The sequence below is a fragment of the Aulonocara sp. 'chitande type north' Nkhata Bay genome, linkage group LG3 (genome assembly GCF_057382095.1).
Source record: "Aulonocara sp. 'chitande type north' Nkhata Bay isolate Kocher_YH1m ecotype deep benthic linkage group LG3, A_spYH_male_GT1.1, whole genome shotgun sequence".
Lineage (NCBI taxonomy): Eukaryota > Metazoa > Chordata > Actinopteri > Cichliformes > Cichlidae > Aulonocara > Aulonocara sp. 'chitande type north' Nkhata Bay.
Window position 1 is genome coordinate 25,037,382 of NC_141346.1, and position 11,948 is coordinate 25,049,329.

Genomic DNA, 11,948 nt, shown 5'->3' on the forward strand with positions numbered 1-11,948 from the left:
ACTGGCTACAGGCTGTTCAACACACTGGTGAACAGCCTTCTGCCAGAAGACTAAATGTATTTTCTAGTTTATCATCTCATATTATTTGTATTTACAGATATGATTAATTGTGTGTTACAAAAAATATAACATGTATGGTTTCTTGTTACTTGTACTAAACTGTCACACGGTCACACGGATGTATCCTTGCTGTCCTAATGCTTAGGCAGCACACTGCTGGTTTCCTTGATACGTCACCTGACTATCACACTACCTGAGGGCTGGAGTGACAGTCAGCAGCAGCAGTGTTTCGGTAGCTCATGCTTTGTTGTTTTTTATTGATGCTCTGATGATGTGGAATGGTATGAGTTTTTGTACTATATCATTTTACTGGCATGTGGAAAGTGTGTTTAAAATAAAGGTAATTCAGTGGTTTGTCTCTTTACAGAAGTTTCAGAGTTTTGAAATAGGTTCAAGGTTCCATTATCCTCATGAAAATTAAGATAAATAATAAACAATAAAATAAACTGCCTGTCACCAACATAAAACAACTATAGTGCAGCATATTGAAACATTTAAACTGGAGCAGCATTTTAAAATTATAGCAGCACAGTGACAGCATTTAAAAAAAACACACAAAAAACAGATTAGTGTGCTTAAATACAAAGAATAGTAGCATAGTAGAAGCATAGTAAATAAAATAAAACCGAACAAAAACAGTGCAGCGCATCAGAACAACTGAGTTATCAGTGAGCAATGGAGTTGATCAGTCTTACGGCCTTAGAGCCTCCTGCCTGTGTGGTGGGAGGGTATCAGTTTATGATACTGACCGCAGTGCACTGTGTGAATGCAGAAGTCTTGGGTGCAAACTGTACAGCTTCCTCATGAAGTGCTTCATTAAACATTGATCTGAAGTGACTCAAATGAATTTGACAAAGTGAAACTTAATAATGGTAATAAGGTCACAGGCCTCACTTTTGCCATCGAACAGCTTGTCAGTCGATTCTTATCAACTGTGAACCCCTGAAAATGGAAAACTGTATTAAAATGTCTCTAATTTCTAAACACTTAATGCAATACTTTAGTCAAACTTTGAATCAAAGGTGAAAGACTGCACTGTAATTACATCTTGATTGTTTGATTTTAATTCCCCTGTCGTCTGGAAATGCAGTTTCTCTAATAAAGGATAGAATAGAATAGAATAGAATAGAATAGAGTAGAATAGAATAGAATAGAATAGAATAGAATAGCGCTTTTATTGTACATGTACAACTAAATTATGGAATTATGGGTGCTCCACGACAACTGTGTAGGAATAAAATATAAATAGACAGCAGGAATAAATAACAAACAGGAGAAATGTAGATATAATCAAGAGAAAGACACATTGGAGAACAAAGTGTTTGGAAGTAGTACAAGTTATTGAGTTATGGGGGTTAGTCACACAGATTGGTGAGGTGAGTGGGCAGGGGTAGCATTGGGGGGGGGGTGTAAGGGGTGTAAGGGGTCACCTGTGACAGCACTGTTTTTCCTGAGATAGGAGTATCTGCGGATTTTTTTGGGCAATGTTGATTACACTTTGTGTGGCCTTCCTGTTCTCCTCGTGGCCCCTGTGTACCAACCCAGGCAGTAGAAGAGCAAGCTGTTGGGTCTGTGCTTTCAGCAGGCCCGCTAGTTCAGAGCAGGGCTGGACTGGGACAAAAAATTGGCCTGGGCATTTTGACTGGTGACCGGCCCTTTGAGCGAGTACTTGGTGACTGTGGAAAGGAAAAACCCAATTTTAATAGAAATAAGCCTCCAGCAGAACCAGGCTGAAGAAGGAACAGTCATCTTCTGTGAACAGCTGGGGGTTTGAACACCCCATTATGAACATTGTATCATTTGTCTTATACTAAATTCAAGTAATGGAGGGAAGACAGAACCCTGAATGCCTGATTTCACAGACGTCATCTCCCAAATTCCTCCTCTAGTAGTTTTTGATGTAATATTTGCGAAAACTGGCGCTCTAAATGACATCCTGCTAAAGTCTTGGTCTAATCTCACTGAGCTCAGTTACTTGGTCCCAGTTGCTCTCTTTGACCTCAACTCTTAGACCTGAGCTTCAACATTTTCAGCGAACTAACATACTGAAAATCAATTACATTTTCAAAATCTGAACAATTTGACAGTTTTGAAAACAAAATCTAAGTTTATTTGTTGGTAAAACCTTAAATTTATAAAACCTGCAAAAAACAAAGCTTTTAAAAGGGTTCAGGCTTTTTTTTTTCACCTTTGTGACTCACATGCTGCCATTTTCTGTGGCTAGACAAGCTTAATAATGGCATCATCCTTGTCAAATGGGGATAGATACATACCATTGTCTTGGACACCCCTGGGTGAGGAAACTTTTGTGCAGTAATGTACATGACATTTCACACAGGATATACAGAAACATGAAGTATTATTAGTGAGTGTTCTTAAAGACCACAAAGTAGAAACAGGAAGCAAGCAACCCACTTGTGCACACAAGCCTTAAGATATTCACTTAAGATGTGAGGGCAGGGAGGATGGCTGCAGAGCACAACTTGTATGGACTTCAAAAATGCTAAAATGATTAAATCAATTAAAAGATCTCTTTGAAAAATCCCTTTCAATAAATAAAATTGGACAACGGTCGAGGCTCATCTAAAATACTGGGGAAAAAACCATGAAAAAACAAAAGGAAAAACGAAGACAAGCATGCAAGCTGCAGAAAGTAATTTTTTTTTCATTGTGGTGTCTTACTTCATGGACCAGTCATACTTGGGTTTGAGTAGACAGACTGCAGAAGTAGCAGCATCTGTGGGAGTGAACCATCCAACTTCCTCTTCCTTGTACAAGTGATTCACTCTGAATTTACTCCATTATATTTTGTCGGTTTGACCTCAATGGTTACAGCTTGGTTTTTTCTTTTGTTCTGTTATCAAGCTGGTGACAGAAACAACTTTTTTTTGGAATAGGTAAGTTTCTTTTATCTTGTTTAATGAAAAACCACTGACCTTGCATATATATATATATATATATATATATATATGGTCAGTTTTAATGCAAATAACATTTACTTTGCAAAAACAATTTAAACTGGACTTTTTTTTATTAGACATGGAACAACTTAACTCTAAAAATGGTATATTAAAAACAAATTAGCCATAGTCTGATTTTATTTATATTATATTACTGAATTACTGCAATTCTAATGAAAAAAGAAAATTCAAAATTATCCTCAGGTGGAGTTAATTTAAGTGTAAACTGTTGGACTGTGTTGGTACATTTACACGTCATATGACACAAACAACAGTAAATAACTATAGGTTAAGCAGTATGCAGGTTTGTATTGTGTTATCTATGGTTTGTGGGTATGGTAGTTGCAATTCTGTATTTTTCAGAGTTTGGGTATCTACTTCCATGTACTTTACACTACATGTTTTCTGAGAATCCATAGCATGAAATAACTTTAGGCTGATGAGTGACTAGAAAGTAGAGGTTAAGCAGTATTAAAGCAGGCAAGTTATTTCATTTTGAACAGCAACTGCTCTAGGTTACCAAGCAAGCAAGCAAAAAGTGTTACATACAAGGAAACCTTTATGTAGCACCTCATCTCTGCTGCTTCATATTTGTTCCCTAAAATGGGGCCATCTGCTTGGCCTAGCTCTGCTAGTTCACTAATGTCAAGAAAAGAGTTTTTGGGGGTTCTTTTAATCAAAATAGGGTTTTTTTTTGGGGGGGGGGGGGGGGGGGGGCTGTTAAAAAAAAAGAAACTGACTGTATATTAAAGTGACACTAACGTAGGTATGTACATTTTTTATTAAGTCCATGCCATCACCTATGGATATCTGTAAATCTAACCCTTTGCCATGACTGTAAATACACTGGCTAAGCATCATTTTTAAATGTGAACAGTGAAGCTTCAAATGGATGACTGTGGACGTCTCATATACGGCCCCTGGGCCACACCCAGCTCCTGACACAATTATATCTGGCCTTTGAGATAAATTCATGTGTCATGTGTTGTTAATGGCTCGTTGGTATGTGAGATTTGAAACTTCAGCCTTGCTAAAAATCCATGCAGACAGGGGAGAGAATTTTTTTTATGGGCACACCATGCAGCCAATCACATGCAAAGACAGACTGGGGTCATGCCAATATGTGGAAGAAGGAAGGGGGGTAGACATTCTGAAGACACCGAGTGTAGTGGCACAGGCCAGGTAGACAGAGAGAAGGGGAATGCATATGTGTTGGGAAAAAGTGAAGAAATGTAAAAACGTAAAGTGAGCATCATCTGGCTGCAATTCAGTGACATTGCAGACTTCAAAGCTGGGTGCAGAATTTATCAAATTAGGAGCTGGCTATTTTTATTTTCAGTCATTTTCCAATGTGAAGAACAAAAGGTTTCAAACTTGTCCAGGCCTTAAATCTCATTTGTTCCCCCTAGTAGTAGTAAATGTATACAAAGGCTTTTATGAAAACACTGAATAAAAAATTGCTTCCTTGAAAAAGACTAAATGTACAGATCATTATTGAATATTACATAAAATAAACAATATAAAAACTATATACAAAGTGTCTTTGAATACCAGACGTCATGTTGTTGCTATCTGTGGTGTGAACGCTGAATGGTTAAGAGTAATTTCTTCTCCTGTCATTTTCAGATGTTATGAACAACTATTTTTTTTGCCCCTTCCAAGTTTGTCAGAAAACTGAAACTGAAGTAAACAACATTTCAACATGCTAGCTACAGGAAGTGTGTCTCTGCTACTCAGCTCATTTCTGTTCTGCTTCTGTTTCTATAACCCCTCACATGCTTTTTCACTGAAAAACTGCATAATTCCCTATCCTCAAGAGGAAAATAATACATCCATTTTATGCACAGACCATGACCTCACTGCTATTCCAGATGACATTCCCAGAAATGTAACATCACTGAATCTCTCCTCAAATAAGATTTCAAACATCACCTGCAAAGATTTAAGAGATTTAGCTAAGCTCAAAATTTTAAACGCTGAAAGTAATGTGATTGTACACATTGATGATGGAGCTTTTGCAGACTTGGCAGAGTTAACGGTTCTAGTCTTGGCTAGAAATAACCTCTCAAAGGTGACAGAAAATATGTTTCGGGGTCTTTCACAATTAAAAGAATTATCTCTGAATAAAAACCTGATCTCATCCATCTCGCAGGCAGCCTTTCAGTCCCTGGTCAACATAATCTCAGTAGATCTGAGCTACAATTCTCTGTCTGAAATTGCAATTATTGCTCCAGTATTAACACTTCCACACTTACAAAATTTGTGCATTGGGGGAAATGATTTTACTTCTTTCCAGTCCTCCGACCTGCCTTTAAATAGCTCAAACATTAGGGAACTGGATATAATTTGGTGTAAACTCAGAAAATTCAGTATTACAAAAGACATGTTTCCTCATCTGCAGTTACTGGACTTCAGGAGATGTAATAGTAAGATTGAATGGAATGTAACAAACAAAACATTCTTGAGGAGCCTAACTTCCCTCTACCTGGATGGGAATAATGTTACTTTTGAGGCATACAGCAAGATGCTAAAGACTGCTGCCTCACTTAAACATCTTAAACTGTACTTCATGAAAATTCCGATAAAACGTGGTCTTATAGATATTGCCTGCCAGATTCCTTCTCTACACATTCTCGATATAGGGAGTAGCAAAATTACCCACGCAAATGATAACCTGCTGCGGTCTTGCTCCCAACTTACTGAGCTTAGTTTACCTTTTAATAAGATGGAAACAATGTCTGATCATGCACTCCAATCAATGACACAGCTCAAGCACCTGGACCTGCAGAAGAATGTTTTATCCAAAGTGCCGCTTGCTCTCCGGGGACTCTCCAAATTGGAAGTTCTGGACCTGAGCTTCAATGTCATCAGCGAACTCAACAGCTCTGACTTTAATCATCTGAGGGCACTCAGACACCTCAATCTAAACCACAATCGCATTTCCCGAATCACACCGCATATTTTTCAAAATCTGCCTAATTTGAAAGTCCTGAAAATAGAAACGAATGGAATTTTTTCTTTTGAGCATAGCTTCAAAGGAAATTTAGAAAAACTAAAATATTTGTATTTGAACAACAACACTTTGGCAGATTTACAGGAAGGAGACTTCAAAAAACTCCATTCCCTCGATCACTTGGAATTACAATCAGACGACAGTTGCATTGATCATTCGGGAATATTTGAAGAACTTAAAAGTCTCCAAACTCTTAAAGTGTCATGTAGGGGTTACGTAAAAGAGTATTTTAGGGGACTAACAAACTTAAATACTCTGGTCTTCCATATTACCAAAAATCAGAAAATACAACATCATGCACATCCTTTCTCATATTTAACCAAATTGAAGAAACTTATTATCTTTGATAAAAGGGAAACTCACGAGGATATTCCGTCAGACGTACTTAATGGTCTGACATCTTTAGAGTACTTATGGATGGAGAAATTTTTTATGGGGTCATTGCACCCCGACACATTTAAATACACCCCCCAGCTGAAGTCTCTGAAGATATCTAATAGTGAGATTTCAAATTTAACATCTGAAGTGTTCTGGCCTGTCCCAAACCTGACAATGCTCGACTTCTCTAACAACAAACTCAGATCTTTGGATTTCCTGGCTGAGGCTAAACTGTCGGCACTCACCTGGCTGAAACTCAGCGACAATACATTGACACTAGTCAGTCAGAATGTGATCGACTCGCTTCATGCTTTGACCTATCTGGATCTAGCTTCCAACCGCCTAACATGTGAATGCTCTAGCATTAAATTTAACGAGTGGATTCAAAACAGCAGCCAGACACAGATCGTTAATGCTCACCAGTACACTTGTGCATTTCCTGTGAGCCAACAGGGGAAAAAATTCCTGGACTTTGAAATCGACTCCTGTCGGATGCATGCTAATTTTCCCTGCTTCATTTCTAGCTTTTTTCTAGTTGTGCTTACTCTTCTTATATCCTTCATTCACCACTTCCTGAGGTGGCACCTCACCTATACCTACTACCTCTTCCTGGCCTTCCTCTATGATAATAAGAGGAGGAAGAAAGGTATTCCTCACAGCTACGATGCCTTTGTCTCCTACAATGTTCATGATGAAGCTTGGGTCTGTGGAGAGTTGCTTCCAGAGCTGGAGGGTCAACAGGGCTGGAAACTCTGTCTGCACCACAGAGACTTTGAACCAGGTATATATGCTTTTCTGATGACTATGAAATGCTGGAAATGAGAAGCCGAAATGTTGATTCTGACTGTTTGAGTCAAAGTCCTGCTCGTTCTTCTGCATTGCTCACTTCCTCTTAATATCTTTGTCAGCAATTTAAACTTCTTTTTTTCAGACTTGGTTTGGACCCATTTCTGTTTTTCATTTCTATATTTGTTAAGTGTTACGTTTTTATACCAAATAATGTGAAATCAGCACGACAGCCAGTGCAGAATTTTCAAAACCAGCAGACACAAATTAATCAGGACCAAGAATTATTCTTTTAATTTCACAAAGAATTCACCTGCCATTTCTATTGTGCATTTTTAAAACAGGTAAGCCCATTGTAGAAAACATCACAGATGCCATCTATAACAGCAGGAAGACTATCTGTGTGATCAGCCAGCATTACCTGCAGAGTGAGTGGTGCTCCAGAGAAATCCAGATGGCCAGGTATTGTCAACATCTTTGTCCTTGCACCCGATGATGTCACTATGCTCCTATGCTTATTCAACTGTCTGTTCTGTTCTGTGTGTGGTGTCTTTAGCTACCGTCTGTTTGATGAACATAAGGATGTGTTGATCATGGTGTTTCTGGAGGACATACCAGCCAAGCAGCTGTCTCCATACTACCAAATTAGGAGTCTGGTGAAGAAGCGTAGCTACCTGAGTTGGCCACAGGCTGTTCAGCACACTGGAGTCTTCTGGCAGAAAATACAACAAGCTCTCAAGAGAGAAGAAAACCCTGCTGAGCACAGGTGCCTCCTCACTGGCTACCAGAGAGTCATCCAGTGAGATTTACCGAGGTGGAAAAATCATAGATTGTATATATCAATCAATCAATCAAGTCAAAATGCAGTGAAATTGGACCCCTTCCGACCATAGATACATAGCACAAACATCACATTGGAAGACAGGTTGGAGAGAGGTAGAATGGTAAGAACAACAATGAAAAATAACATCAGGGACAAAAGGAGGAAAAACAAACTCTACTCAAACTGAGCTACTAACTGGTAGAGCAGTTTGAGGACAGTAAAAAAACACCTCAGCGCAGAAAAGCACATGAATCTTCACATCTTATACCATGTAAGAAGGATGCGACATGCAATGGGGGGAAGCCATCGCCAGCTTATTGCAAACAAACTGCATTCCAGTTTCACTTCAATTTCAATGGTTCTAAAAGGGAAAACAGCCCTGTGCTGCCTTGACCTGTGACCTCAGTGAACACTTTCTGGTCTGGTGGACTTTCCTGGAGTGAATGTGCTATTTACTTTTTCTTTTTCTTTTTTTGCCATTAAAGTATAAATAAAACTTTTTTTCATCATTGATATGCTTGAAAGAAATGCTATGATAATATGTGTTATAACATAGCAACATGGTAAAGCTGTAATAAAGGCAAAACAATGTTTTTACATGACAGTAGTTACATGTTTTATTTACTACATCATTTTCAGTGTTTCCATTAACAGCACCAAAAATGTTTTTTTAAAAAAAATCATAACCATAAATTCATAATGGTGTTGTTCTTTTCCCCCCTATAATTTATTGTGATAGGTTTAAGCACAGTAGGAAATCCAAATGTTCTAGCCTAACTGCCCAGTAGCGACCATATTTTAGGTAAATTTTATTCTAATTCAAGTTACTTTCAAATCTGGGACTCTATTTTTTATATTTAACACAACATTTATAATCAAGTATATATTCATACTTTCCAGACACTCCTTTGCCAACACTGAATTTAACAAAAGAAAATGAAAAAAAAGTCTGAGAGTTTTTGGTTTGTAAGTCTGAAAACAATCACAAAGGGTCTGATTGTGTGAATAAAAAAAAGTATGTTTATTATTTCAAACAGATACTTTTAAGTGCAACAGTGTAATTCATATACTCATATAAAAGGAAAGGAACGGCCAACTTTACTTCAGACTGAAGCCATAGTCGCACAGAAAAACAAGGCTGGGCTCGTGATGCATATTCTTTAATCGGTGATAAAATTGTGTTTTCAGTCACTAACTCTGCTCATATTCGTCCAAAAACACTGCACATACAATATTGGAACACATCGTAATTGTCTAAATGCCTCAGCTCAGAGAAGTCCGAATCCAGATTACTAATTTTCAGACTAACTCATCCTGACTTGTCATTTCTGTTTCCATGAATTGACCGGTTGGATAGAGATTAGACCATTGTCCAGAAGAAGGGTGAATTGTTGGTCCAATACATCCATTAATAGACACTTTCAACTGTGGAATTAAAAGTAATGGACATGGTCGTTGTTTGTGCACTGCAACTTGGAAACAAAGCCAGAGATTTCTTGCTCCCCTCACCTGTGACTCTCTACTCATATTGGGCTTCAACGATTCTGGAAATCTGTTTTCTTAAGCTGTAGTTGTAAAGATGCAACCTTGGCTCTGACATGACTGGAGAAAAATAAGCTCACAGAAACAGGAAGGATTTGGAATTACGTTCATTCTATGATGAATGGGTGGATGACTGGATATGTAAAGCGCTTTGGGGTCCTTAGGGACTAGTAAAGCGCTATATAAATACAGACCATTTACCAGGCCATATTAGTCCAGCACTCCCAAACAATCCCAGTTTCTCATGGGAAAATTATTTTCCCACCTCTACTCTAATGGTGTATAAACTAGTGGTAAATTAATCGATTGTAAACGTAATTGTAAAAAAAAAAAACCCAAATCTTCAAACTTCTAAAGTTCTGAAAGGTTCACTGAGCTTTAAGTCATTTACCAGGCAATATATGTATGTCATTTGTCGCCTTCTTTAATAGCAGGTAAAATGTCATCAGTACCTTTTTTTACTCGCACAATGTGATGCTTAATGGGGCACATGTGGGCACTTGTGTGTGTAGGTGGCGGAAACCATGGCCACATTCGTGCGGAGATGAATTTGCTGAAGCCAGAAGAAAAATGAGGAGGTAAAAACTGAAAGTACAACACCATCTACTGGCTAACATGAAGCAAATAATAAAAGGAGTGCTGGCTTTTTATCTATGTAAAGGCTTAATTTCAGGACAGTTGTGCTGCCTTGATGTCATACAATCATTGGTGCTTTTTTGCCATTTTAACTTATTTAAAATGAGAAAAAAAAGTTTTGTTTCCTTTGCATCCTTTCATACTGAGTAAGACACTTAACATCAAGTAGTGAATTAGTAAAGGTAAACACAAGTTATAGTAAAATGCTATCCAATGACATCCAAAATTCTTAATGTTTACCTTGAATAGATTTAAATTATTTTCTTCTTGCAGAGGTTTCCTTACAGAGCAGCAATAAGGAATGCCTGATTCTGTATTACCTGAAGACCAGTGGAAACCAACCAGCTGCCATGCTGAGTCTTGAGGAAAGCTGTGACTAGAGTTTCTTTGTAGTTCTGTACGGTTTCTGTTGGGTCTGTGTTTCCACAAACCCCACTAATTCTAGAGACTTATTCATCATGAAGAAAACAAGACAGTCGATCGATCGATTATTTGCGCAAGGGAGGCCTCGTCTGTGTCCACCACGAAAATGACCACAGATCTGACCACCTCCTGCTGCCTTTTAATGAGAGACAGTTCACACAAAACACGTCAGAACAAAGCCACGCCCCCTTGGTTCTAAGACAAAGCATTTTATGTATATGTGTGAAGTTCTGTAAGAATGTGTGTGTGTGTGTGTGTGTGTGTGTGTGTGTGTGTGTGTGTGTGTGTGTGTGTGTGTGTGTGTCAGACCTCCTGCTGACCAAAGGGTCGTAAACCCAGGAAGCTTACGTCAAAAGAAACAGATCTTTCAGATAGGATGTATCTACAATAAAACCTCCCCCAGCACAGAGTGGTTGGAGAGGTGGTCAGGATCAAAGGAATGGCTTTGATCCTACTGCTTGAACTAAGACTGTACAAATTTAAGAAACACAATGGCAACATTCAGCAATTAGACTTAACAGTTTCTGTTCTACTTCCAGTCTTAAAATTGAACTACCAAAAACAAGTCAAACCACCCCCTTGTAGTTTCATGTACAACAGAAACCAAATAAAGTCTGTGGTTCTTGTTCATTAACTTTGTTTGAAAAGCATAAAAATGAGCTTCCATTTATTTTCATCTGAAACAAAACAAAATTATAGCAAAAAAGTAATGCTTAATGTAAAAAAAAAAAAAATCTAACGACAATAATTACAAATAATAATAAAAATAGTTAACTGGATTATGTGTTTTGTAAACAATACTATTCACTTGAAAAGCAGGAAACAAACCAAACCAGTAAAATGAAGGAAAATAAAAATTATATGGTACTAACTCTTTGTATTAGAGATACTAATGTTGGCTATTGTCCTTGTTCAGACTTGAAAACCACCAACGGGCCATCTAAATAATAACACCTTATTGCATGCATTAAACCAACTATAACATCTGGATGCACAGATCAACATTAGAAGGTGAGGGGTTTAGTCTGTTTGGCGAATGCATGGTTTGGTTTGGGTTTTGTTTAGTATATAACTGAAACAAAAACCTGGGGCAATTCTGTCCTGAAAAAATAAAAAGAAGGTTAGGGACTTGGAACAAAAAGTCACAAAATCTAAAAGAGCAGATAACAAAAAAGGCAAAAACAGAAGCAGGAAACATGGAAAGACACAAAACAGAAGTGAGGTAAAGTTGAAGAAGGAGAAGACTTTTGTAAAGAAGCCAAACAAATGCAACGCGAGAAGGGGGGGGGGGAAACAAAAAAAACAAAAACTGGGCAACCAATCAAAC

At 38.0% G+C, this 11,948-nt stretch overlaps 1 protein-coding gene across 1 annotated transcript; it reads left to right on the forward strand.

The window, feature by feature from the left end:
* The first annotated feature begins 2,820 nt into the window (after positions 1 to 2,820).
* On the forward strand, positions 2,821 to 8,617 carry LOC147334759 (uncharacterized). The gene is made up of 4 exons (XM_086274808.1): positions 2,821 to 2,957; positions 4,647 to 7,192; positions 7,542 to 7,659; positions 7,754 to 8,617. The coding sequence occupies exons 2-4, from the start codon at positions 4,723 to 4,725 to the stop codon at positions 7,998 to 8,000; spliced, it is 2,835 nt and encodes a 944-aa protein (XP_086130934.1). The 5' UTR covers positions 2,821 to 2,957; positions 4,647 to 4,722; the 3' UTR covers positions 8,001 to 8,617.
* The last annotated feature ends 3,331 nt before the right edge of the window (positions 8,618 to 11,948 follow it).

Excerpts from the sequence above, each read along its gene's own strand:
- LOC147334759 (XM_086274808.1), top strand. The coding sequence starts at position 4,723 with ATGCTAGCTACAGGAAGTGTGTCTCTGCTACTCAGCTCATTTCTGTTC. Across the intron at positions 7,193-7,541 it reads CCACAGAGACTTTGAACCAG|GTAAGCCCATTGTAGAAAAC; the intron begins GTATATATGCTT and ends TTTTTAAAACAG. Across the intron at positions 7,660-7,753 it reads AGAGAAATCCAGATGGCCAG|CTACCGTCTGTTTGATGAAC; the intron begins GTATTGTCAACA and ends TGGTGTCTTTAG.